At 51.5% G+C, this 27343-nt stretch overlaps 2 protein-coding genes across 3 annotated transcripts in view; both read right to left on the bottom strand.

Annotated features, from left to right (window-relative positions):
• Positions 1-10603, bottom strand: part of LOC105093685 (protein FAM178B) — a 65631-nt gene extending 55028 nt beyond the window's left edge. Inside the window, exons 1-3 of one of the 2 annotated variants that reach the window (XM_064481889.1) lie at positions 10431-10603; positions 4317-4422; positions 662-746 (exon numbers count right to left, since the gene is read on the bottom strand). In XM_064481889.1, the coding sequence (XP_064337959.1) occupies positions 662-686 (25 nt within the window). In that variant the 5' untranslated portion in view covers positions 687-746; positions 4317-4422; positions 10431-10603. Of the gene's footprint in view, positions 1-661; positions 747-1938; positions 2001-4316; positions 4423-10430 lie in introns of those variants that run through there. The other variant, XM_064481888.1, reaches the window with a different exon arrangement.
• On the bottom strand, positions 2467-17562 carry LOC135318489 (protein FAM178B-like). Its single transcript, XM_064481706.1, has 7 exons — positions 17496-17562; positions 16984-17393; positions 15930-15991; positions 15267-15374; positions 10431-10583; positions 4317-4422; positions 2467-2634 (listed from the first exon to the last, which is right to left on the bottom strand). The coding sequence occupies exons 1-7, from the start codon at positions 17560-17562 to the stop codon at positions 2467-2469; spliced, it is 1074 nt and encodes a 357-aa protein (XP_064337776.1).
• Between the last annotated feature and the right edge of the window lie 9781 nt (positions 17563-27343).

Here is a 27343-nt window from a genome sequence, read left to right as displayed (position 1 = left end):
GCACCTGTGAATCCCTCTGCTGTAAGCAGCTTTCAACTGGTTACATGATATTTTTTGGTGCCAAAATGTCTAGGTTCAGGCACCAAATGGTAACAGCCTAGGAAGGTCACCACAAATTCCATAAAAATGACTCAAATGTACCCGTTAAATGTCAGGACCGAGGTACAGACTCAAGGCTCTCACTCCAGCGCGGACCACACTTAGGCACTCCACTGGTGCCCAGGAGCCGAGGAGGGCTGCTGGTGGGGGCACAGCTTCAGGGCCCCCCACCTTGGTGACTTCAACCCAAAGAGCTTCCCTGATTTGATGCAGATGATCCTGGAACCCTCTCAAGCAAACGGGGCTCTCAGGAAGAAGTTGGAAGCAAGCTGTGCCCATAAATCCAGAGAATCCACCTTCCAGACTGTTCTTGGATCCCAAGACTGTAAAGTCAGCCTGGACTTGGCCCCGGTGACATAAATCTCAGCCCAGATAAGATACCAAGGAGCCCGATGGCTCAGCTTTTTGCTAACGCTGGAGCCAGAGCTGAAGATGGCCTGATGTCTCCATGTCCTGTGATGTGATGCCCCCACCAGCAGCTCTCCAGCAACTGGGTGCCATGTAGGCTCCCGAGCTTAGGCATGCAGCGTGCAAGCTGCCACCCTGCACCCAGAGTACTGACCGGACTGACGGAGGAGCCCGTCCATGCTGAGGTCCCACAGGAGACCAAAGGCTCCTGAAGACGTTTCTGGAGGCCATGTCAGCAGCTGGGAGGAGGAAAAAAACAAGTTAGCTGGGTCATTCCTCTGGAGTGATAGTAGTAAACCTTTATTACTCCAGGTTAAATAAGCCCCATTCACCCCTCCCAGCAGAGGTGTATCTGCATCATTGCAGATGAGGAAGCCAAGCTCAGGGAGGTCAAGCAACTTCCCCTCAGGGTCACGCAGCAAGTGAGGAACAGAGCCAGGACCCAATCCCTGGTCCATGTGACTTAAAGTCTCCTACTCTGTCTGCTGCCCTGTGTGACAGTCTTGGTCCTTCTGCCCTTCACACCCTGTGGTCACACCGTGCCCCTCTGACTACAGTCTGCTAGACAGGGACAAGCCGGTCCCTCTTCATGACCCTCACCTTATCTCCAGCTCAGTGCCTTGACTCACAGGCACAGGAGACCACCAGCTCGGGGAGGTCCTCAGTACTGAGTGCAGATCCGCAAGCAATCCGGCGGGTTGGGGGAGGGAGGGCGGGGCACCCCCCGACTCAAACTCACTGGGACCCTTCCTTGAGTGCTCCTAGAGCCTGTGGTCACAGCTGGGGATTTGGAATGTGAAGAGGGTGTGACATGGAGATGAGCAATGGGACAGCATCCCCCACCAGCACCATATAATCTGGGGACAGGCTGGTGAGGCCACACCACAAAGTACACTGACCCCCTGAAGGTGCTGAGTAAAGCCCGCTGCGGTGGGTACTCTGGGCACGGCCACTCATGGGCTGGGTGCTGCTGCTGGCTGAGGGCCCTGAGCTGAGGCCTGCTGTAGGCATTGACCTTGGAGTGAGGGAGTCCCTTACCCAAGGTCACACCCCCTCTGCAAATGTAGCCTTTGTCTGACCACAGGCTAATGCTGGGGTCCAAAGGCCTGGACCCCTTGCCTCACTGGGACGACTCTGAAGTGTGACCCCAGTTCCAGAGCCCCCAGGGCTGGCCATAGCCTCTCCTGCATTTGCGTGGCTATTCAACTTCTCCCTCAGCCCCACCCTGCTGCCCGCCCTCCCTAACAGGTGCGTTTCCCCAGGAAACCTGCAGGGTCTGCCTCCCAGGGGTCTGACCTAAGATGCCAGAACTCTGTCTCCCTCTTCCTTCTGTAACTTCCAGGTTGTCACGTGGTCATTTTCCAAGAAGAACACAAATTTGTTGGCAGTGTAAGGTGCCTGCTTTTGTCCACCCTCCCCAGTAGGGCTCACCTGCAGAGTGTACACTAGGGCTGCGGTGATGAGCTGACCTAACTCATGAGCACTAGGGCGGGCTGACGCCTCCTCACCAGGGCCCAAGGACTACCGCCCCCGCCAAGCGCCTGGGAGCAGAGAGGGTGGCGGGCAGCAGGAACCAGGAGTGCCACTGGGAATTCAGGATGGTCTTCCAGAGAAACAGCGGAACGAGCCAGCCCGGCCGGAGGGGTCTGCCCAACTCCCCAGCCCCCAGCTCTCAGAACCAGCCCCAGGTACACACGTGGCCCCCGCAGCCCCGTGGCCCTGCTCCTCCAGCTGCCTTTGACTGGGCCGGATCAGGGGTAGTTAGGGGTGGTCACCTAACCCCTCCTCTCCTTGCCGGGAGTTTCCCTGACTGCAGTGCAGGGCCTGGGGTACAGGGAGGAGCGGCAGCCTGTCCTAGATCTCGACCCCTCTCCATCCTGGTTCCTGAGCCCTGGCTGCACTCCTGCCCTTGGATCCATGAGCCACCCCTGGACCTTCATAAGCATCCACCCAGCAGCTTCAGGGAGCCCCCGTGGATTTCCGCCTCTTGGAACCAGAGGCCTCACTGACACTGGCGGTCTGAAGTACGCCGAGCACCATGGCCACGTTCTGCGCATTCACCTGGGACACCACTTCCAAAGTCCTTCTATCCCTAGAGCTTAGCATGTAGCAAACGTCAGCCCATGTCTGCAGAAGAACGAACGCTACCGCTGCCACACGGAAATAAGTTCCCAGTGACAAGAAAGCCAAAACCTCGGAAGTGAGACACCTAAGCCCACCGGCAAAGGTCTGCAGTGTGACCACGAGTGGCCACGTGGTCATTGGGCCTGGCAGCCTGCAGCCACCTTGCTCCTCCTTCTCCAGAGACACAGACACAGAGTCTCGCCCAGAAGGCCCCCAAGGCTAAGTGCACCCCTGTCACTGATCTGACTTCAGCTGGGGGTGGGCAGGGGGCACGTGGGGGGGCTTTTGTTTCTCCTTCTGAAGATGGAGGAGCAGAACCTCTGTGTGAAACACTATTCCTTCCAAATGCTGCCCAGGCCCTGGGCAGTGCTGTGGGGGGACCAGAAGGGCAAGGCAGGTCACAGGATTTCCTCGTTCAACCTTCTCGTGGGGCTGTCGGCCCCAGCTCAGCTGAGGCACAGAGCTGACGTTAAATAACTCCCCAGGGTCACACAGTAGTAAGTGGCAGAGCAGGGATGGGTCCTCTGCTCCAGAGTCCCCCCGCTGACGTGACAGAGCTGGGGGAAGAGACAGGGCAGGGCTCAGTCGCTTCTCCATGCCGTGTCAGGGTCACACAAGGACCCTCTGTGGGCGACATCTCAGACTGGCTCTTTGTGCCTCTGATGCCCGACTGTGTGTCCGTCATATGCTGTGCAAAGGAGCAGGGAGAAGCTGCACTGACTGGGGACAGAGAATAAGGGCCGCTCTGTTCCCAGTGACACCCACTCGCCTTTCCCCACTGGGCCTGGGGGAGGGGCAAGGGGGTGCCTTTCTCCTCTGGGGCAGAGAGGGGCGACAGGAAGGACCCCAGGGAAGAAGAGAGGGCTGGAGTGCTCCTTCTGGAAGGCAGCCAGTCTGCTGAGGCCAAGGAGCTCAGAGAACAATCCACCCCGCACGGTGGCTCTAATTTACAGCTGGGGTCCAGGCTCCAACTGGCAGGAATGAGACCAGCTGGAACTTGTGACCTGCCCATCCCCAGGCAGGAACAGTCCTGGGTGGGTGCCAAGGCCGCATCTCCGCCCCAGCATTCATACCACAGCAGCTGGTTCCCGGGCTTTCCCTGCTGGTTTCTCACTGTCCTGGGGGCAAAGGCTCTGTGCCTGGGGCAGAATGCACGTCCCCCCAAGGCAAAATGTTCAGCAACAACCAGGAGGGAAGGAAGGGGAAGACAGAGCAGCTCTTCTAGGCTTTTCCAGCTGACCTATCACTCCATGCAGGGAAACACCTGAGCACCCCAGCTCTAAATTCACAAGGGCCGTCACGCCTGCAAGGGCACTGCAGGGCTTCCCTCCTACTGCTTATAGGACGAGGGTCAGAATCTGTGACTGGGAGCAGAGAGGAGCTGGGCACAGTGCAAGCTCCTGTCAGGTGGCCAGGCCTGAATCACACACAGGGCCTCCAGTGGCACCGGCAACACCTGCAAGGCACACGCTCCGGGGGGAGCCGAGTGAGATCACTGGCCGGTGCCTGCACCTCCTGGACCCTGTGATCACAAGCCTCCCTCCTTCCTCCAGCCCCAGCTGGGACAAGCCCAGCAGCACCCAAGGCCAAGACGAGGGCAGCGCCCCGCCCCTCTGGCTGGAGGCCCTGCCCTGGCTGTTGGGCCGGCAGGCTCCTGCCACCTAGCGGCAGGCGGTAGTCCTCACCTGGAACAGCCACCGGAGCAGGGGCACCGGGCACTCGCCGGCGTGCAGGTAGAGGCTGCTCAGGATGCCGCTGCGCAGGAAGGAGAGCTGCTGGGCCAGCGGGGAGCTGCGGGGGCAGAGGGACAGAGGGGCAGAGGTCAGGGGAGGCCTCCGCGCCCGCGGCCGGCCAGCCTTCCTCAGCGTGCCTGTCTCAGCAAAACTCAGGGAGACGTCCAGCTTCACTGGGTCGCTGGAAGCACATCAGTAATTGCCCTGGACAAAAATGCTGGTGGAGCCCTTGGTGCTAGCAGCTGCTGGAAGTGAAAACAACCCATGCGCCATCAGAATCATTTGCTGTCCATGAACACATCTCACGCTGTTCTAAGCACACGACTGGGTAGTACAATTTGTCTTTTCTGTTTGACGGGTGGGAAACTGAGGTATTTATCAGGGTTGCCAAAGGGATCTGCGCTTCCAAGAGGAGAGTGCCCGGGAGTCATACCCCTTGGCCGAGGGCTCCGGTTGGCACCGGGCGGACAGAATTACCCACGGGGCCCCCGTGGGGCCAGCGGCCGGGGTCTGGTTACACAGAGCGTGTCTGCCCTGTCTTGTTTTTCCGAAACAAAGGGAACACCTGAGAAGATGGGAAAATAATAGAAAGAGGCCCAAGATGGGGAAGTTCTGGGAAGGCATAACAGATGAGGGCGCCACAGAAGAGTCTTTGGAAACCACGTGAACGGCAAAAGCCCCAGGGCCAAAGGGGAGTGGCGCTCAGACTTGCCACACTCCTGGGGCCATAACCCGTGTTTCCATTCCCGACGGGATCCTGCCAGGCTTCTCCCTTCTGCCAGGAGCTGCTGGTGGGGAGAGGAGCCCTGCTCTGAGTCTGCTATCGTCCTGGTAGATCATCTGGACCCACAGGATCCTAGGTCCCTGTAAAGTGAGGAGTTGATACATTTTGTGTGGTTTTAGGGCCTCTGGTGGAAGGTGCTTCGTTTCAGAGGGGTTGTCTGGCCTCCATCACCCTTCCTGTCCTCCTGCTCATCCCGGGGAGGCTGGGTTTGGGGCAGGATTCTCCCACCGTCCACATTTGGTGAAGGCCTCTTTGCTCTTTCTAGATAATGTCCTAAAGGCAATTAATAAGGATTCCAGGAAATGAAAAAGTAATTTCATGTTTGTACTTCTTTTTAACGGCCAAATCCAGGCAAAGAACACTTCAGATAGCATCTGAAGTCATGACTCTAGAGAGAAATTTCCTCGGTCAGCCCAACCTCCTCCTTCTCCTTTTTAAAAAGGACATCATATTTTAATCTACCAGGAACAGAATGCTCCAAAACAAAGATCCTCCTCCCAGCCAAGCTGCTGTCTCCTTGAGAATATCCAGGCAATTTACAAATTGTGTATGTTTTTTTCCCCCAAACCATTTAAGTTCAGAGGAGAAAGCGGCTTTGTTCCTGTGTTTGTGAAGTTGACCACTGTAAAACAGACCTTTATTTGTATATACAAACACGTGTGCACCCCAGGGCTGCTGGCACACGCCTCTCTGCTCCACGTGCTCGGTCACACGGACACTTTCACAGACTGACCCCACGACGCAGGCATGGTTCAAGCTCAGCACCCCAAATGCAGACAATACCCAAGAAAATCACATCGGAGGACCTCACAAGTTGGAAGGACCTGGCCAGGGGCCATGTGGCAAGGAGGCCATCACTCCAGGGACTCCAAGGAGACTCTGGCTCTGGCATTCTGCTCAAGGGGCACCCGCCAGTTTCTCAGTAAGGGAATTGATTCTACAAGCCCCTGCTGGCTCAGATCAACACACTTCCAACTGCTGCTCAGAGGGAGAGGGAGCCCTTGGGTCACAATGTCTCCTTTCTGCTACACCGCCTTGCAGCGCAGTTTCTGCGGGGGAAACAGTCTGTGGCGAGGTTCCCTGCTGCTGAGTTAGGTTTAGTCTGTAAGGCCAGGAGCCAAAGACAGGCAGGAAGGGCATGGTCCAGCTGTGCCTCGAGGCGAATGGCTTTCAAGGCATCCTGTGCCGACAGCTACATGAGATGTGAGGAATCTCCTGTGTGCTCGGCAGGAGAGCAGTGCCGCCTCACCTCGGCTGAACCACCAGCCTCCACCATTCGGGGGCAGAACAGGCCGATGGCATAAGTAACCTCCAGCTTTGTGGAAGGGCCCTGATCTGAGGCAGGAGAAGTCTGAGCAGCAGCATGTGGGGAAGCCCGGAGAAGGGAATAGGGTGAGAGGTGTGTGCACTGAAAACTTGAAACACCTCAGGTTACAGAATCAACTGTTGTTAGATTTACAAAAACCCATGGCACGTCCTCAAAGCAAGAGTGCTGACACTGGGTCCAAGTGGGTGCTTTTGCCCATGGCAAAGCCAACGAATGCCAAGGTTGGAAGTTATCTTGAGAATGTCAGAATGTCGTGGAGTGAGAAGGGGAGGAGCAGAGCTTCCCGGCAGCAGCAGATGCCACGCGGACCCAGCTGAGTGTGAAGTCCCAGCTGTCAGACCCGAGAATCCCAGGGATGGGAGGTTCCCACCCAGACAAGGAGCGGCCACAGTCAGAACACCCCAGTCCCCGGCCAGCCGGGCAAGGACAGAGGGCCATGGGAACAGAAGGAAGGAAGGGGGTCACATCAGCCAAAAAAAGGGAATCACAGAAAACCAGGGCACCAGCTTGGCCAGCACGCTGGTCCCGGCGGAGCGCTGACCTTCCACTTGGACTGGGCGTGGCTGTAAAGGTCCAAGTCAGGATCCCTCCAGCCCCCACCTCCCATCTCTCTATGGGCAGCGGTCCCAGAGGGCAAAGTCTCCAAGTGCCTTGGGAACCCAAGTGACGGCACAGGGATAAACACCAAGTGTAGCTACTTGTGCAGTGTCAGTTTCTGCCCCTTTGCCAAGATACTCAAATGAAAGTTGAAGTGAAAACGCCGAGAGAGAACAGAGACGAATAAATGGCCAAGCATTCATCCCTCCTCCCCTTCTTTTTCCTTCCTTTGTTTGAAGATCAGCGAGCACCACTCTGGTCAGCAGCCTGGGGACCCCAGCAATGACCCAGCTGGCTGCTTCCGCGGGCTCTGTATTTTTGGGCAGTTGCAGCCAGCTGGGCAGCTCAGCCCTGTCCACACTCTGTCACCGCTGGATTTATTTCATGCAGGCTTCCTCCTACAGGCCGAGAAGAGGAGGGGGCTGGGGCAAAATCAGAGCTGGGGCCTTGGGCCTCAGGGAGGTCCAGTGCACAAGCACCGATTACAGCCAGAGAGCTCAGACCCGACTGCTTTCTGCGCCAGCTGAAGCCATTGTGGAGGAAAGCCCCCCCCCCACCCCCATCCCAGCAGGGCAGGTGCCCTGAGAATACACCGCAAACACCTCATGGGAGAGTGGCAGGTGCACCAGAAGACAAGCAGGGATCCTGGCACTCCTGTGTACACTGTGGGGGCCCAGGGAGGACCAAGAATAACTGGGCAGGCCATCTCCACCCGCCTCGGAGCCTACTCCTGCCCGAGCTGCCGTGGGCGCAGGTCTTGAAGCTTTTCCACTCATGGGGATTGTATTTCCTTCTGACTTGCTGTCAGACAGGCAGGAGGCAAAAGTTCACCCCCTGGTACCAACCTCTGTCACATCAGATGACTCTGGTCCCAGGAAACGACCTGCCCAGCCGGGTGATGAATGAGAGAGGATGGTCTGGGCCATCTCTGGCCCCACAGCTGTGGGTTTGGGGAGAAGATTTCTGATACATAAACCTGTGGAGGTCCAATCCGGGAGGACCAGGCCTGGTGCTCAGACACCGAGGCCGCCCTCCCTTGAGATCCGAGTCAAACTGCTTGCTTAATCTGTGCCAAGATTTCCCCCTTTGTGCAGTGGGAAGAAAGATAATATCCCTTTTCACAGAACAGTAAGAAAAGTGAATCTACTTCAAGGAGTGATTTTTTTTTTTTGAAAAAAAATCACATTCACTTTTCCCCCAATACCTCTAAGGATAAAAATGTTCATCATGAAAGTGTGGAAAATACAGAGGAGAGTAAGGAGAAAAGTAAAAGTCACCTGTAATCTCACAGTGTTAACTTTTTCTACGGCAAGAGACCGAACCATACTGCTCTTGGGGAGATCAAGAAAAGAAGTCTTTTCTTCTTCCTCGATTTTCATGTTTCCGGCCGCACACAACGGGGTAATTACTGGACTAGTATCTCCCACTCTTGTGTCTGGACTTGAAGTCCTTGGCACAAACAGGAAATAAAAGATGACCCTTAGGCGACCTTCAGGAAGTGGCCCTCACCCAGGGCCCGGCAGGCGTCCCCTGACCTGAGCTGAGTAGGGCGCAGGCGTTCCTCCAGAAAGCCCCTCGTTAGCGGGAGGAGGGTCTGGATTCTCCACCCCAGGGAGGCTGGCCGGCCACCTGGCCCCATTTGGCACGGCTGTTCTGATCCCAGGCCACAGGCTGGCTCATCTGTCAAACACTTCCTGCCGGCATCCAGCTGGGGACAGAAAACCTGCTGTCGGCACAAACCCTGCAGAGAAGCTGCTCAGGAAGCCGCCTGCCTTTCCCCTCTTCTCTCCTCTCCTGCCAAGCTGGCTCTCTGTCCCTCTCCTTCCTCTGGTTCCACCGTCTTTCTTCTTTCCCTTCATTTCTATTTCCCCCTCTGCATCATCTCCTGATTAGTGATTTTTTTCAGTGTGGCAAGATAAACTTTTACCAATAATCACACACTCAGACCCAAGCATCTCTCATCACCTCCAGGGATCTATTTATTCCAGAACTGCAGAAACACATTTCTGTTTAAGAATACTCTCTGCCACGTTGTTTATAATGGGAAAAAGTTGGAAATAGCTTGTATGTCAAGAAAAATGAGGAAAATGGTTAAATGTGTCGAGGCATCCATGCTATGCAATACTACTTCACCATTAACATGACACTGTCCAACTGCAACATTTGGGCCTTCTTTAGATTCTGATTTCAACACCATATAAAAAACATTTATAAGACAATCAAGGAAATCTGAACACTGACTGGCATTAGTGATGTTAAAAAAATTCCTATTTTTTTTAGGTGTAATAATGGTATTGACTGTTTATCTAAAGGTAGAGTCTTTTAGAGACACAGACTGTACTTACAGATAAAATTATATGTGTCTCGGATTGCTTAAAAATAATCCTGAGGGACAGTGTTAGTGGCAGGGGTAGAGATGGAACAACACTGGCTTTGAGTTGGTAACTGTTGACGGCAGGTGATGGGCACACGGAGGGAGGTACACTCTACTTTATGTGTGTCCGAAACTTTCCTCGATAGGGAGTTTTAAAGGAAACATATCAAAATAATGTTACATCTTTCTATTAAAATAAGATGGACTAGCTGGAAAAGAGAAAAGATTCCTGCATTCAAGTCCTAGCATGGCTCCAACCTCCGTGCGCCTTACAGGCTGGGTCGGGGGTGGGGGGTCAGGCAGCCTCTCCTCCATCCCCTCGGCCACTGAGCCCCCCATCCATGGACAGCCGCTGTGCTGAATTCTGCAGGGTTCCCCTCTCTCTTATTCTTAGACATCTGAACTCAGAATTGCAAGCGTTGGGTGTTATTGTGGTAAAGTTCTTAAAAATCCCCTCAAGAATGCACACAGTCAGCGGCTGTGTGATAATGATTGTGAACAACTTCCAAGGAGAAGAGGAACAGGGCAGCTGTCCGCATGTTGTACTGCACGTGCTTGTGGCTGGGGACAAACTTTTCGGTGTCAGCATCACACACAGACCCAAGAAGCAGTGTCTTGATGGAGTAGGAGGAAGTGAAGATGGAGAAGGAGGCTCTGGAAAACTGCTGGGTGGCCCAGAAAGTGGCTCCAGTTTTGATGGAGACATAACCCCAAAGGCACGCATGATGAGTCTGACCAAAGTTGTTCCATGAAACTGGGGTGTGGGGGTGGAAAGGCAACATGAATACACAAACAGGTGTTTGATGTCTGCTGTAAGATTTTTTTAAAGGATGTGCATCTAAATTAGCAAAAGAAATATCATAAGCAGACGTGTGCTGTTTCATCTATTTCCCTGAAAGTTGACTAAACACCATTTTGCACTGCCTCATTTGGGCTGGTCCTTATCGCTGGGTCCCATGAGAGAGGGGCCGCGCTGACGCTCACCTGAGGAACAGCTCTTCCAGATGGCTGCGTGGCTTCAGGTGCGAACAGTCCAGGATGCAAGGCAGGGGCTGATTCCTGGGCAGAAACACAGCCTCGCCGGGATGTACCGGCGGGATGACCTGCAGTGACGTGGAGAACCTCTCCACCAGCTTCCTGGCAAAGCAAGAGGCAGAAGAGCCAGGTGTCAGCAGCTGCACCTGGTCTGCAGCCTGGAGCGAGGCCGGGGAAGGCCAGACGGCTGCCCCCGCCCCGCAGCCACGGCTGGGGGGTGGGGGTGGGGGTGGGGACCAGACCAGGGGCACAGCGCCACCTGCTGGCAGGGAGAGCGCCTCCCCCTCCCACTCCCTGTCAGACACCCCAGCACCTCCGTCCTGAGTCCAAGAGCCAAAAGTCCTGGTCCCCAGTCCCGCCCCACCCATGGGCTCTGTTCAGTTCAGACTTCCACTGAGTGCCCACGACTGTGGATGCCAGGTGCTGAAGGATGAATCGGGCCCTTGCACGCCCAGGAAAAGTGTAAACAGATCATGGCAATGGCCTCCAGCAAGTGGGCTCGTCTCGGAGCTGCCCCACGGTGCTGAGGGGCACCAGTGAGAGAAGCACCTGGCGCAGCAGGTCGGGGAAGGTCTTTCCTCTGAGCAGCGTCCTCAAGCTCTTGTGAGCAGGAGGACTCCCTGGGGAGCCTGCTAAATGCAGGTGCCCAGGCCCGCCCTGTCCTGAGAGTCTCACTTAGGGAGTCAGAGCTGGGCCCACGGACCGGGAAGGAACAAGAAGAGGAGGCAGCACAGTCCAACTCGATTGGGATGCATCAAGGGAGGGGCGAGGATGAGTCCCAAGGACGAGGTCCTCCTCTGCACCACTCAGGGTGGAAGGATCCCCCAGCATAGTACCTGCTAGGTGAAAACAGCAAGTTGCAGAATAGGATATGTGTGTGTGTGTGTGTGTGTGGGTGTGCATGTGCGTGTGCGCGCGCACTAGCCACATGCAACACCCCCACACATCTGACACACCCAACCATGATCCTGGTCATCCCTGGGGAACGGGATGGGGGAGGGGAGGGAAAAGGAGACACCCTGGTTTGCTTCACACAACAGTGTTCGGCTTGATCTGTGGTCTCACACAGCACGTACTTAACAATAATAAATACAAACTAAGACAATCCACGGGCACCACACGACCTCCTCTCCCAGAGGATGGCCCAGATCTGGGTTCCCAGCCGGGTCCTGAGACAGTGAGCTCGGAGGGGGACGCAGCCCGGGCTCCCATGAGGACCTGAGCAGCTGGCACCGGGGGCGGAGGGGTGAAGCCAGCGGTTCCACCGCTGGCCAGAGGAAACCTGTCACTCTCTGGCTAAGTGACCCAAGGTAAGGCACCGACCCAGTCACAGGGTCGCCCTGAGGAAGAAAGGGCGCAACGGACGGGAGTGACGTCGGGAAAACGGGGAGACTCTGACCCTGCAGCATTTTGGAAGCTGCCTCTGCAAACCACCACACAGATGGTAAAACCATTTTCAGTTCTGATCATTTCTTTGCTGTTTTGAGTTTCTGAGCATCTACGGCTTCCTATATTATTTTTATAATTTAAAAAAATGTACGAAGTCTGTAAGAACTAGAGGCTCATTTGTAAAAAGGTCTTTGGCCTGTCCCTCCAAACCGTCGTTCAAAGGGACTTTTGTGAAATTAAATATAATGTATGTGCATTAGTAACAGCTCTGAAATGACGCCTGCACGTCTAATTGAGGATTTCCTGTGCGGCTCAGAACTGAGGATAAAGGATGATGCTGTGGTTTAAATATCCTCCCCTCCCCTGCTCCAGGACACACATAGGGTCTTTTGACCTTAAGGAATAGAGAATGCAGGACGTTGTCTATTCAAGATGCAAGCAATTCCAAGAGCATGGGCAGATAATCTGCCCAAGATGACTGGGGGCCTTTCTCTGCTGGACAACTGTGGCAGCCACATGAATCCTGGTCACAGACGACCTGTCTGCCGGATGGTGGCTAGCCCCCAGCCTCGGCCTCACCCCTTCCAGATCCTCACCCCTCCCTGCCATCCCACTCCACCCCCGGCTCCATTCAGGGATGGAAGAGGCTGTCGGCTTTGTACATCAACTGAGTAATGTTCTTTGAAGCAGAGAGCTGAACTGTCCCATCAAAATGATCCCACATCAAAACCACCACCTCAAAGTGGCTGTTGTCAAAAAGGCTTTCTCAGAGTATGACTTGAAAATGTCACGTGCCCAGAAAATTATCAGCAATTTCAAAGCCTGGAACATCGTCTGTCTTAAGCTGGTTGCCCAGATAACTCCCTTTCTATGGGGAATTTCAAACCATCCAGGCCATGACTTCCAGAATCCCGGATGCACTCAGAAGAAAGGCAGAGAGCTAGAAGGGCTATTCTCGCTACAGAGAGGTTTTCAGACATTTAATTCCAAGGCAATCTAACCAGAGAGTGGGGAACCTGGAAACCGAATCCACAGCCCCCAACACAGAGAGAAAATTGCTTTCATCACTCATGATGCCACCAAGGCCTTTGGCCCAAACCCTCTGATTCCATTCCGTCTTTGTGCTCTGCCAGGAGTCATGGTGACCTTGTGGCACCCCCCCGCCTTGGGGCAGCGTGTGAGAACTGGTACCAGTTGGGAAGCAGACGTCCCCTAATCTAGGCCAGGGGCGGCACCTATGCCCAGGCTGCGGCTACCTCCTGCCTGTTCCTGCACGCAAGGTTTCAGGACAACACAAGCACATGTCCCCTGCCCACCTCAGCAGCACAGCCAGGCAGCTGCGACAGAGAGTGTGTGGCCCTTGAGGCCTAAAATATTTACTGTTCACAAGCCTTACAGAAAGTCTGTTGATCCCTGGTCAAGTCCGGAGATGAGTATCAGGAAAACTTGCAAAAAAAGCAAATGGTCAGCCAAGGTGCTGCTTGTGGTCCTCTCTGGGCAACAGGGACAGTGGGAATCACCTGGGGGGCCTGCGGGTGGAGCCCCCCACATCCTCCCTGTGAGAGGACGCAGAACAAGGACTCGGAGCGCCTATCGAAACCAGACCCATCCCTGCGGGACCTGAATGACATCACTCAGACGCACAGAAAAAGCAAAGCCCAGACAGGCAGACGGTCCAGGGTGTGTGGACCAACCTGCCCCCAGTCACATGGGGGCACATGGTTCCAGAGGGAGGGAAGGAAGGAAGGAAACAAAGACAGACAGACAGATAGGAAGATCTATCCTGGCCCCACCTCCCTCCTCAGCTGCCGCCTATTTTTCTCTTTTGACTTCTTCTCTTGGTCTGGGAATCTATTCCAGCCAGGCAGGTTCGCCTCAAGCTGCCCAGCAGAGCCGCTCTGGTCAAGGTCACCATCACCTCTACATTGTACCCCTGGGCCCCTGCTCTTCTCTCTATACCAGCTCCCAGGGTGATCTCATCTGGTTTTGAGGCTCTAAATGTCACCTATATGTGATGATTCCCAAGCCGACCTCTCTAGACAAGGGGGTCCTTGTCTTGACTCATCCCTGGGGTCTCCCAAGTGAACCCTTGTTCCCGTGCCTGCCACCCCCCAGCCTGTGTCACTCAGCCTTCCCCAACTTAATTAAAGACCACTCGGACCTTCTGGCTGCTCAGGCCACAATCCTTGCGGACCCCTTTGATTCCTCTCTTTCTCCCATTGCCTCCATCCAGCTCATCAGCAAATTCCATTAGTTTTACCCTGAAAATATACCCAGAATTTGCCTCCTCTGCCCCACCCTGCCCTCACTTCTCCCAGATTACTACCATGGACCCTCTGGCCCCGCCCCCTTCTTCCACCTCGGCCCCACGGCCCCTACCCCCGTCTACCCTGGACATGGCAGCAGAGGACACTGCTCAGACGAGAGGCAGAGCTCCGACATGGAGCCCACCTTAGCCTCCCTGACCTCCTCCCCCTCCCGCCTGCTCCTCGCTGCTCCCCCACCACACAGGGAGTGCTCCCACTGCAGGGCCCTCCTGGAACCGCCTCTCACCATCCTAGGGTTCTGCATAAGTCATCTGCTCACGGAGGCCTTCCCTGAGCCCCTGTCCACACCTCACAAAACCCTCCCAACACCCCACCCCCAGCTTAAGACAGATGGTGTACCAGGCTGCTTCAACACCCCCACACCCCGACAGCAAGCAACACAAGGGCAGGGGTCTTCCCCTGGTTCTGCTCCTGCTGTATCCCCAGAGTCCGCACAAAGCCCGAAGTTGGCACACAACAGATGTTTGCTGTATGGACAGACAGATGGACAGACAAATGGATGGATGGATAACCGGGTACCCTGAAGAAGGATTCAGTTGTGGTTCTCGGGCATCTCCGAAACTCCACAGTACAGTTGAATCCAGCCCTCCCTCCAGCCAGCAGGCCAGCAGACTCCAGCCCAGACGACAGCTCTGACAGAAGCCACCTTCTTTCCCCAGAAAAGGGAAGACAAAAAATGTCATGTGGCTGTATTCTCCCATTTAAAGGCAGTTTTCCTTTAGACTGTGGCTTTGTGTAGTTACTTTCTCAAGAGACCTGCTTCTACAAGGTTGGGCAGGCGGGTGGGAAGAGGAGGCCGTGTTTTGTCATCTCTGTGTCCTCGAAGGTCCACGCTAGACCCTGACACACAGTAGGTGAATAACTACTTCTCAAATCAATGAACGGATATGGGTTTAAGAGAAGGAAGCAGCTTGAGAACTCAAAAACCACACACAAATCACTGGCTGCTACTGTCCAAAACTGAGGGCAGGTCAGCACCTAAACCCTCTGCCTGGGGAGGCGGGGGCGGGGACGGGGACTCGGCCCTGCGTAGGTGGACCCTTGCCCCCCACCGGTGCCCACTCCCCACCTGTACTCGGGCGTGAGAGGCGCCTCATCATCACTGAGATCCAGGGAATTGAGGTCAGGACAGTCCCGCAGAAGCAGCTCCTCTTGCTCCTGCTCCAGGGCCTGTTCCCTGCAGGGAGGAGACCCAACAGCTGGGGTCAGGGCAGCTCCTGCTCGCCCAGCCCCGTCACTGGGCCGTGGGGCCTCCATGGACGCGGCCAGGCCGAGGCACAGGGACCAGGGAGCCCTGTCTCCCCGCACAAAGGCGCACAGCGGGAGAGGCTGCGCTCTATCAGCTGTGTTGCCTGAAAGCAGACTGTTTTCACTACACAACCTCAGAAGCCCCTTTATTTGTGCAGCTTGCTCTGGTGTCTGCTCATTCTGTTAACACACCAGGTCCAGGGCTTAGCCCTTCTGCTCCTCCCAGGGTCCAGCCCTGCTGATCTGTGCTGCCCATGGCCCCCTGGAGCCCCGGACACGTCACCTGTCTCTCTGCCTTGGAGATGCCGCCCTTTGACCTGGCGACCGTTCCTCACACTGGTTATTAACCAGGGCACGCTGACGGGGGTAGGGTGGGCTGCTTTATCCCGAGAGGAATTTGCTAGGAGTCTTTGAGAACGAACCCTGTGAAATTTCTGCCAACCCCGCAGCAACGAAGACCCCATGACAGCCCCTCCGCACTCACCTCTTCTCCCACAGTAAGTAATCTAAGCTGTTGACATAGCACTCTGTGCCCCCAGAGGGGAACTGGAGAAACAGGATGCGGCCGTGGGGAAGAAAGACAAAAGCAGAGGGAAAGAGAATAAAACAGAACCTAAGTTAAGCCCTTTATGTATTTTGTTTACTTTTCTGAACAAGCAATACATTCACCTGATTAAAAATTGAAAAGCATAAAGGCATACAGTACAATGTCTCCCATAGCCGCCATCCCCAGCAACCCAGTCCCCCCACACAGGTGCCCACGGGCGGCCACTGATGGGTGTGTGTGCAGAGATGCTCTGTGCACAGATAATAAACAGTAATGTATCATAGATTCTCTCCTTAAACACAAATAGTAGCATATTACACCCACTGTCCTGCACTCTGATGTTCAATTAATGGTATGTCTTCAGGATCATTCCACATTAATACTAAAGAGATTTAAAAAAAAAAATCCACCTTCAGGGGACTCTGATGGATGGCTAGAACATAACACACTAGTTCCCTGGTGGTGGGCTTTCAGGTTACTGACAATCTTGGGCTATTACAAGCAAACAAATCCTAGTCTCAGAACAGACTTCCTGGACCTACAGGCACTCAGACGTCCCCAGAGCCGGCCCAGCAACAGTGCATTCCCTGCCTGAGGTTCGTTGCTGAAGTCTCCATTGAGGAATCCCAAGTCTCTGGACCAGAGTCAGCAGAGGCTCTGTGCCAGACCTGGACCAGACCCCGCGCCGAGGTCCTTTCTCCAGGCCCATGACCTCAACCTCAGCTCGAAAGAAAGACTTGAAGGGCCCCAGACAGGAGCAGCATCAAAGGTGGCATCAGCCGAGCCATCTGTGAGCAGGAGCGAGAAGCAGAGACACAGGGGCAGACAGCTTCAGGGGCCCACGCTCCCAGCCCCCAGGGCCCAAGGGCTGGGGACAGGTTGGTGTGTGGCCAAAGGGGAGTGGCTACAAAAGGGTGGTCTGGGGGTGACCAGGAGGGGTGGCTGAAGAAAGGTGGCAAGGAGAGGAGGCCAGGAGGTGGCCCCAGCTTACCGAGGTGCGGGTGTTCATCCCCGGGGCTGCAGCCTTTGGGCTGGTGCATGCCACGTTCCAGAACAGCTCCCCCAGTGAGGACGGGTCCCCCTCTGGGTCCGAGTCCTGAGGATCCTGCTCTGCCTCCTTGGGCAGCTGGCGGGCCAGTGTCCTCAGCCCCGGAGGCCCCAGCACACCTGCCTGCCTCCGGGCCAGGGCCCCCCGGTTGGCCTTCGCGGCCCTCAGGTTCAGGAATTCCACGGGCGGCGGGCTCCAGTCGCTGGGGAACATGTCCTCGGTTGCCTGCATCTTGGGCTTCTTTGATGACTTGGGAGCTGGAGCAGGGGTGGGGCTGCACAGGCGCCGCGTGGGGCACAGGAGCCCCTGGTGCAGGCTGGGCAAGAGGATGGGCCCATCGGTGGCCTGGACCCCTGTGGGCGGGACAGAGTGCTGCAGTGTCCCCAGCTGCCTGCCACCATCCCCACCATGGGCTGTCCACTCCCTCCTGTCCCCAAACCTCGGAAGGACTCTACCTGTTAAGGTGAGACGCCTATCTTCTCTCCAAGGAAGGGCTAGCACAGCCTTCTGGACCCTGGCCATCGGCACACCACTGGGCGTTTGGTCCTGGAAGGAACTCCTGTCAGGTAAGTGGGCCTCCAGGAGAGAGCGAAGTGCCCTAGAGAGGAGGGCCTGGGCCCACGCGTGCCCAGGAAGGAAGTCCCCCTCCAGCTCCACCCCAAGCACTCAGCACATGCACCACAAAGACCAAGTTGCTGATATGCAGGGGCCTCCATCTGACCTCTCATTTCAAGGACGTGATGGGCAAGCGTACGGACAGCAACGTTTTTTAAGCCAGTAAGAAATTCAAACCAGTGCAGCTCAGCGGAAAGGCCGAGTCTCAGATGACGTCCTGCACGTGTTGCCCACTCGGTGTCACCTGTGTAGGGCTCTTTGCTCACAAGGGGCAGGGCGTGGCTGTCTGGCCCCTGCCATCTCCCCCGTACCAGCACTGACCAGGCACACGGCAGGCTCGGTACACTTCTGCTTAATGAATGATTCAAAGAGACCCTGAGGCTCCAACAGGCCTCCGCCCGTGTTAGGAGCTGCCCCTCCTCAGCTGGGGTGGGCCCTGCCACATACACAGACACCTCTCACCACAGCCGGCCCAGGCTCAGATAACCTGAAACACAGACGAAAGGCCAATGTCTGAACGAGCTAATGATCAAAGGAAATGACAGTCTATAAAAAAATCAAGCACTGACTCAACAAGGGCTCACACTCAACAGTAATAAAAGAAATTTAAATGAATATTACTATGAAGCATTATTCAATAATAATGAAACACTCAAAAGATCTATTTATAACGATGATTGCTGACATGGCTGTGAAGAAATGCACTGCTGTTAGCACTGGAAAATGGTTTACTTTTTTAAGAGAGCAATCTATCAATACAAAAACAACTGCAAAAACGTTCATAACCAGGAGTAGAGAACCTCAGAAATCTGCCCCTCCACAAAAGCAATGATTAAGCTTGCAAAATCTGTTGGAACTCTGGAATCTAAATTAAAAAACTAACAATGAGGGTTGTGCTTAATGAAGAAAGATGCTGCTAAATTTCAGTAAGATTATATTCTGCCTTTTGAATTTACCTACCTATTATCCCCCACTCCCAGCTCAGAGGCAGCCACGGGGACATGTTCATGGTGTGGCTTGCTGGTGCCGGAGGAACAACACAAACTCTGTTCTCAAAGAACTGTGGTTGTGTGTTTTGACCTGTCTTGCAGCTCCCAAAAGGACCAACTCAGGGTCTTGTCTTTGTTTTACTCCCTTCAGAACTTTTTCAGGGATTGAGGGGCCTCGTGGGGAGCATTTGTTGAAATCATTTAAAGACACATCTATGAGCCAAAGCCACCTGGAGCAAGAGATAACAGGTGGGGCAAGCAGCAGAAAGGCTGTGCAGCCTGAAAAGGAAGAAGCTGAGGAAGGAGAGATAAAGTTTCTAAAAAGCTCCCACAGAAACCAGGGTCTAGAGGGCCACCTGCATGCCCAGGGCTGAGGTGTGCTGAGGGGAGACTTGAGAAGACCATAAGCTTTCTCCTCTGACTGCTCATTAGGCTGCACGTTCCCAGGAAGTGAAGGCTACGGCAGAGCTGCAAAACTGGCTACAGGCTGAAGGTGGGCTCCAGCACAGAGCGGATCTGCTAAGTCCAGAAGGGTTTTGTTGTTGTTGCTTTGGCTCTAGGCATTGAGGAAATCTCTATCAAATCACCAGCCGAACACTAAGCTAAAGGAACAGGGGTTCAGTGACCACACACAACCAAATAATACAGTCTTTACAGAAGTAGTTCAGAAAATCACTAAACAGACAACTACAACTCACAACAAGTGGCAAAAACAAACCCCAAGGAGCTAAAGGAAATGATGGACAAAGAACTAAAAGAAACCAGGAGAATGATATTTTACCAAGCAGAGAATATTGATAAAGATTTAGAAATTATAAAAAGGAACCAAACAGCAACTCTGGAGTTGAAAAGTACAAAAACTGAAATGAAAAACTCACTAGGTTTCAACACCAGATGTGAGTGGGCAGGAGAATCAGTGAACTTTTATTTTTTTCATTTTATGTTTTTCAAATCAGCCAAGTCTTGTTACTTTTATTTTATTTTATTTTGAGCCAAATCCAGATCACTATTTTTGTTTCATACAATTTTTAAAGGTTACTTTCCATTTACAGTTATTATAAAATACTGGCTCTATTCCCCATGCTGGACAAGACATCCTTGAGCCTGTCTTACACCCAACTGTTTGTATCCCCTGCTCCCCCACCCCTAATATTGCCCCTCCCCTGCACTGGTAGCCATTAATGTTCTATATCTGTGAGTCTGCTTTATTTTTGCCATATTCATTAGTCTGTTGTATTTTTTAGATTCCACATATAAGTGATATACAGTGTTTGTCTTTCTCTGTCGGATCAGTGAACTTTTAGATAGGTCAGTTGAGATTATTGAGTTTGAGGAACAAAATAAAAAGAGAAGGAAGAAAATGAACAGAGCTTCAGAGACCAGTTGAACACATCAAAATATCAACATGTGCATACAGGAGTCCCAGAAGGAGGGGGGAGAGAGAGAGAGAGAGAGAAAACTACACTTCCAGGAAGCTAACCAAGGTCCAACAGGATAAACTCAAAGAGATCCAAGCCTAGATACATCATAACCAAACTACTAAAAACCAACAAGAGACTTTTAAAAGCAGAAAGAGGGAAGAGATGCACCACCTACAAGGGATTCTCAGTAAGACCAACAGCTGATTTCTCACTGGAAACCATGGAGACCAGCGGGTAGTGAGATGAAATATTCAAAGTGCTGAAAGAAAAGGTTATGGACCAAGAATGGTCCATACACAACATATCTATCCTGCAAAAAAAAAGGGAAATTAAGATGTTACCAGATAAAGAAAAACTGAGAAAATTCATTGCTAACAAACCTGTCCTACCAGAAATACTAAAGTAAGTCCTTCCGGCTGAAGTGAAAGGATATTAGAGAGTAACCTGAATCCATGTGAAGAAAAAAGAACAGTGATAAAGGCAAGCACATGGAGAATACACAACAGACAATATAAATGTATTTTTCCTTTGTAACTCTTTTTCTCCTATCTGATTTAAAAGACAACTACATAAAATAATAATTACAAATCTGTCTTTATGGGCACACGATGTGGAAGTGTATAATTTATACAATAACAGAATCAAGGATGGGGAGGAAACAGAGCTATCCAGGTGCAAAGTTTTCGCATCCTACTGAAATTAGGTTGGTATTAATCTGAACTAGACTGTGAACTATGTGATATATATACAGGTAAACAAAAATGTAAGTATTACTGTATTTTTCATTTGCAAATCTTATTTTACCCTACATGATTTAAAAGACAAATGCATAGAACAATATTGTACAAACCTATTGTGATAATCATTTCCTGATGTAAGTCAAATCATTATGCTGTACACCTTAAACTTACACACTGCTATGTGTCAATTATATCTCAACAAAACTGGGAAAAAGAAAAACATTTAAAAAATCATACACCTACATTAATGTACATGCAATATTTAAAGATGTACTCTGTGACAATAAAAATATAAAGGGGAGGGATGGGGCTGTACACGAGCGGACTTTTTATATACTATTGAAGCTAGGTTGGTATGAATTCAAACTAGTTAATCTAAGATATAAATCATAATCTCCAGTGCCACCACTAACAAAATAACTTTAAAATATACAGAAAAGGAAATGAGGAGGGAATCAAAATGGTACACTAAAAACAAAAATCAATTAAACGCAAAAGGAGGAGGTAATAGAGGAACCGAGGAACAAAAAAGATTCAACCTTCGTAGAGCATCAACTCAGTCGTGTAACTTCCTCTGTTCAGAAGCCACTGCCGGGCAAAGGTATGCATATGAGGCATCTTTAGAAGGTAATAAAAATATTCTCTACCCTGACTGTGGTGGTGGTGGTTACTCAAAAAACTGTATGTAATTGTCAAAGCTCACTGACCTGCACATCTGGAAAGGGAGAATTTTACTGGATATAAATTATACTTCCATAAACCTAACTTAGCAAATATCACCAGCTTCCACTTAGCAAAAAGACCAACTTTTCAACAGATAAAATTATTTCCACATTAGAAATCACCTGGAGAAAAACCTAAGATGCAAATTCTCGTTAATTGAAAGTGCTTCTGGGATAACCAAAGCCGTCTCCGTGTCTAAAGTGTCCACTCTTGGCCTTCCCAGTTCCGCCCTCCGCGGGGACCCTGGCAAGCACTAAGGAATCATGGAACCCCGACCCTTGTAAAGGAGAAGCGGGAGCAGTGAGGGGTTCAGGTCTTGGCAGGGATCCCCAGTGGCATTTTCTCTCCCACAGTGGGGTGATACTGGGGCCGGGGTGTGCCTTCAACGTGGGAGGTCCCTTTGGCCCTGAGGAAACAAGAAGGACCAGGGTGGGGCCGTGGAAAAAGGAGCCAGAATGGATAAGCCAAGCAGAGGATGTGGCCTGGCAGGCAGGGGAGCGGCTTTCCACCAGGCCTGAGGTCCACCAAGCAGGAGCGCGGGCGGAGTGTCCGGGTGTAGAGCATCAAGGCACACGTACTAGTCAGCCTCTGCCGCTGTGACAAATACTGCAGACTGGGGGCGGGGGGGTGTCAAACACGAGACATTTATTTTCTCACAGTTCTGGAGGCTAGACATCCAAGATCAAGGTGTCAGCAGGGTCGGTGTCTTCTGACCCTGGCTCTTTGGTTTGCACATGGCTGTCTTCTCCCTGTGTCATCCACATGGTTTCTCCTCTGTGTGTGTCTGTGTCCTAAGCTCCTCTTCTTCCAGTCATACTGGATTAGGGCCCACCCTCAATGACCTCATTTAACCTTAATCAACTCTTTAAAGATCCTATCTCCAAACACAGTCACACTGTGAGGTGCTAGGGGTTACTAGGGCTTCAACATTTGAATTCTGGAGGGTCACAATTTAGCCCATAACAGTGCATTTGGCAGGAAGCGCCCTGAGCTCTGTGGAAGGTGGAGGCTGGTAGTGGAGGCCCCTGAAAATGCTGACCTTCCTTTGTGTGTATCACAAAGGGTGACACTAGGAGGGAGGGTATAGCTCAGGGGTAGAGCGTGTGCTTAGCATGCACCAGGTCCTGGGTTCAATCCCCAGTACCTCCATCAAAAAATAAAATAAAATAAAATAAATAAATCTAATTACCGCCTGCCCCCCCACCAAAAAAAGACATTGACACTGAAAGTCCAAGCTCTTTCCAGTGTTCCTGATTTGGACATCATTTTGCTGCCAATACGGCCTGACATCAGCATGATCACAGAAGACAACCCAGATATTAGCTCAAGCAAACACAAACTGAGCAACCTTCTACCTGAACTCTCAGAGGTTTGATATGTAAGTGAGATCACAGGTGAAGACCAGCAGAAGGAAGCTGCTCTTATAACTACAATTATCTGAAAAGCTGTTGGGTCCATAAATAACAATGTATGTAGTGTGAAATGTCTCCATTCCTAGGAGCACCGAGGACTGAGACCCGGATACAGCAGTGCACGCAGAGGCTGAGGAATACACGGAGAGAAGGTGTATGACAGCGCTGACGCCTCCAGTTTTGTTTGTTGAAGCATTCTAGCGGACAAACTGCAAAGTTGTTCGGGAGTAAAATTTCAAAATTCTGCAAAAGTTAAAAAGTGATAATATATATTTCCTTTGCTTACTGGTAATACAAGGAAAACAGCTTTAGAAAACAGCCTGGAAGTTCCTCAAATGATTAAACACAGAGGTACCACACGACCCAGCAAAACCATTCCTAGGTTTTGCTACAAGAGGAATAAAAACATTAAGTCCACACAACATCTTGCAGATGAACATCCACAGCAGCGTTATTCACAATAGCTAAAAAGTGGAAACGACCAAAGTGCCCGTCAGCTGCTGAGTGGATCAACAAAATGTTGTATATCTATATAACGGACATTATTCAGCCATAGGAAGAGTGAAGTACTGATAAACGCCGTGTCGTGGATGAACCTCAGAAGCATTACACCAAGAGAAAGAAGCCAGACTCACAAGACCACATATCGTGTGGTTCCACCTAGAGGACATGTCCAGAACAGGAGAGTCTGGAGAGACAGCAGCTCGGGAGTTGCTGAGGGCTGAGAGAGAGGAGGGACGTCGGGGTGAGGGCTAAAGGATGCTGGGTTTCTTGTGGGGGTGATGATGTTTTCTAAAACTGGCTGGTGACGGTTGCTCAGCTCTATGAACTGTACACTTTACATCGGTGAATTGTATGGCATGTAAATTACACCTCAATAATTTTTTTTTTTTAAAAGAAAAGTGAGTACAAGGAGAGTAAAGCTAAAGGTCATCAGTGACGATGGTGAAGCTGGAGCTTCCAAGAGGACAAAGGAGAACACGGTAAAAGCTGCTCACACAGCAGACGCTGATCAAGGAGGAAAAGAGAAACAAAGACCAAAAGTACCACTAAAATCTTCCAGGAATGTTCTATGTGAATGATAACGCCTTCTGAGAGTTTATGGGGGGATTAGAGCTACTCTGTTTAAAAAACACTCTTATTCGGGGTTCTTAGCACAAAGTTGCGTCTAGAACATTTGGCAAAGGCAAGATAACCGCCCTAAACCAAGCAAACGCTTGTCCATGTAGTACCGTGTAGTAAAATATAAAACGAATCAGAAACTGCTGATGCGATGAGACCAATTCCATGCAGACAAAGCTGCGTGCAGTGGGGAGTGGGGGTGGGGGTGGAGGAGTGGGAGGGGAGGCTATGCTCTCCTTTTTAAATCGGTTTCTTTTCTGAGCACAAGTGCTTTCTTGTCTTCCTAACAATGCAGAGCCCACCACGTTCAGGAAACACAGCACAGCCTTTGTTCCAGCCCAGAGCTGACAGCTTTGGCTGTTCTCAAGATCGTGACAAGCAGGATGCTCTGGTTCAGCAGTTCAGGGCTCTGGATGGAGCACAAGGTGGGAGCACGGCGAGGTCGTGGCAGCCCCCCTCGCCCCCCCCACCCCTGCCCTAACACCTGAGTGCGCGGATGAAGTCTTGTCTCAGGCCCAGCCCAGAAGGAAGCTCAGGAAATGAGGTGGCCAGTGCTACTGCACATCTCTATGTGCCTAAGTCATCTGGGGCTGCCTTAATAAATACCGTACATGAAGGGGTGGGGGGTCCTTAAACCACAGATTTATTTTTCTCAGCTCTGGAGCCTGGAAGTCCAAGATCAAGGTGCCGGCAAGGTAGGTTACACTGAGACCTTTTCTTGTGCCTCATGGGAAACCGCCACCTCGCAGTATATTCACATGACCTCTCTTTTGTGCGCTCACAGGACAAGGAGAGGGAGAAGGGGAGAAAGCGAGCATGTGTGCGCCCTCATCCCTTCCTCTTCTGAAAACACTAGTCCCGGCATGGGCCCCATTCTCAGGACCTAACCTAACTCTAATTACCTCCCAAAGGCCCCACCTCCAAATACCATCACGCTGGGATGAGAGCTTCAACATAATTTGGGGGGAGACACAGTCAGTCCATTATGACACGAAATATACCAAACATCACTCTGCTAGGTACAAATCAAATTAATCAACATTAAAGGAACAATAAAAGGTCCTTTTGATAGACATTTAGGTTGTTTCTTATTTCAAGGTATTACCAATAAAATCGCTAAGAATATCCTTGCATGTGTCTTCTGAAGGACATAAACACTCTTTTCTGTTTGGGTATCCAGCAGGATACACAAAATTCTGATGCTACTATACTATGAAAAACGTTTAGATTTGGCAAGCTCTCCCTGTCAAATACACACAGCATATTTTATCTATAATATATCTATAGTTCCCACATCTGTAATTCTTTTTGGAGAAAAACTGTGAAAACTAGTCTTTTTTTATTTTGAAGTAATTTCATACTTCAAAAGTTACAAAAATAACACAAAGAATTCCATATGCCATTCATCTAAATGCCTCAGATGTTAACATTTCACTGTACTTGCCTTTATCATTACCTCTTTCTAGCATGTGTGTGCATGCCTGTGTGTGTGCGAGTAAATGTGTGATCTTGACACTGTTGAAGAGTATTGGCCAGTTACTTTGTAGGTTCTGTAAACCTGGGTTTGTGTGATGTTTCCTCGTGATTGGGTTCAGGCTGTATGTTCGGGGCAGGAATATGCAGATGTGACGCTGTGTCCTTCCCGGAGCCTCACATCCGAAGGCACGGATGTCAATTCCTCCCATTACTGGCACTGCTAGCTCTAATCACTTGGCAAAGGTAGCTATCTGCCAGGTCCCCCCACCATAATATTACTGTTTTCCCTTTGTAATTAATCAGTGTCTTATGGGAAGATGCTTTGAGATTATGTAAACATTTCTGTTTCTCACCATACTTTCATTTCCTAGCTTTAGCATCCATTGATGATTCTTGCCTGAAATAACTTTTATGGGAATGGTTGAAAACTAGTTTTTTTTTTAACAGCTTCAAATTTTGCAAATATCTTACAATAATAATCAGTATTTCTCACAAATCAAACTGAAACCTGGAAGATCATCAGACATTTGCCATAAAACGTTGCCAAAAATCAACTATACTTCAATTTAAAAATCCCCAAAGTCACCTTCAAAGATTAAAACAATAAAACTGGCAAACTGATGGTGGCACTGGCAGTGGCTGCATTCCCATGCAAAGTGTAACCCTCCTCTGAAGGCCAGAGAGGCAGCCAAAGAAGAGAGAGGAAAACCTTCCTTAAAGTCTCCACTTCTATGCAAACCACCCCTGACAATTTTGGTGCAGGTTGAGAAAAAACATTTTGTATCTTAAAGCATCTGATTCTAGAAGGAGCACATAAGGTCAGCCAAGGCAGGGATGGGGAGCAGGGGTCAAGGCTGGCAGATCCGAGGGCCCCCGGGCTCCAGCCCATGTCTCCTCTGGAGACAAAGTAGAAGGTAAACTTTGACCTGTGTTTCCAGGAAAGTCTCACTTAGCTCTGTAGCTCTCCCCAGCCTGGGACCCGCTCACCTGTTTAAATACCAAACCCAGCAGACAACCTGCTGAGCCAGCTGGGATCCTGCTATTCTGTGGCTTCACTAGCGAGGTTCCCTGGGAGCAAAGTCACTAAATGAGCTGACACAGAAACAGGTTCAAATTTATAAGTGGACTAAGTCCCAAAAGCTCATTGGGAAAGCCAAGGGTTAGAAATAAGAAAGATGGGGGCTGGAGAGAAGTAAGTTCTCCAGGTTAGCTCGCAAAACCAGTAACTCACAAAGCAGCTGCACCAAGGATTGCAGGCCATGAATGGAACCTTGACCCAGAACATGATACCTACGAGACACAGACTGACCTAGGCACCATGAAGACAACTTGCCCCAACTGGTCCAGCAACAGTTCCGCTCGGCAAAACCTAACTCAGCATCTCTGATGCGTCAGGCCTTGTGCTGAGCACTAGGACACCAAAGACAGAGAAGACATGGCCTCTGCCCTTGAGGAGCTTGTGGCAGTGGGAGGTGTCTACCAAGGGACAGACCCAGGGTCACCGGGCAGCTAAGCCTGGCTGCCGCAAAGCATGTGTCACTCAAAGGCATCGATTTACCAGTGGTCATGCAACAGTCCAATTTTACCTGGAAAGGAGACATCCCCCAGCTCTTTCTTCCCTCTCCAATTCACAAAGTGATACATTTTTCATACTGTTGTTCCTGGCTTACCAACCCCCTCCCTAAAGTTCCTTGAAAACATTAGCATTTTCAAAGAAGAGAAAAATGAGCCACAGTAGAAATGTGTAACAGGTCATCATTTCTGCCTGAGTCTCTAACTCTGAAACCTGCGGCCACTGGACCAAG

Source organism: Camelus dromedarius, chromosome 33, assembly GCF_036321535.1.
Source record: "Camelus dromedarius isolate mCamDro1 chromosome 33, mCamDro1.pat, whole genome shotgun sequence".
NCBI classification, from domain to species: Eukaryota; Metazoa; Chordata; class Mammalia; order Artiodactyla; family Camelidae; genus Camelus; species Camelus dromedarius.
This window is presented reverse-complemented; position numbering and strand designations above follow the sequence as displayed.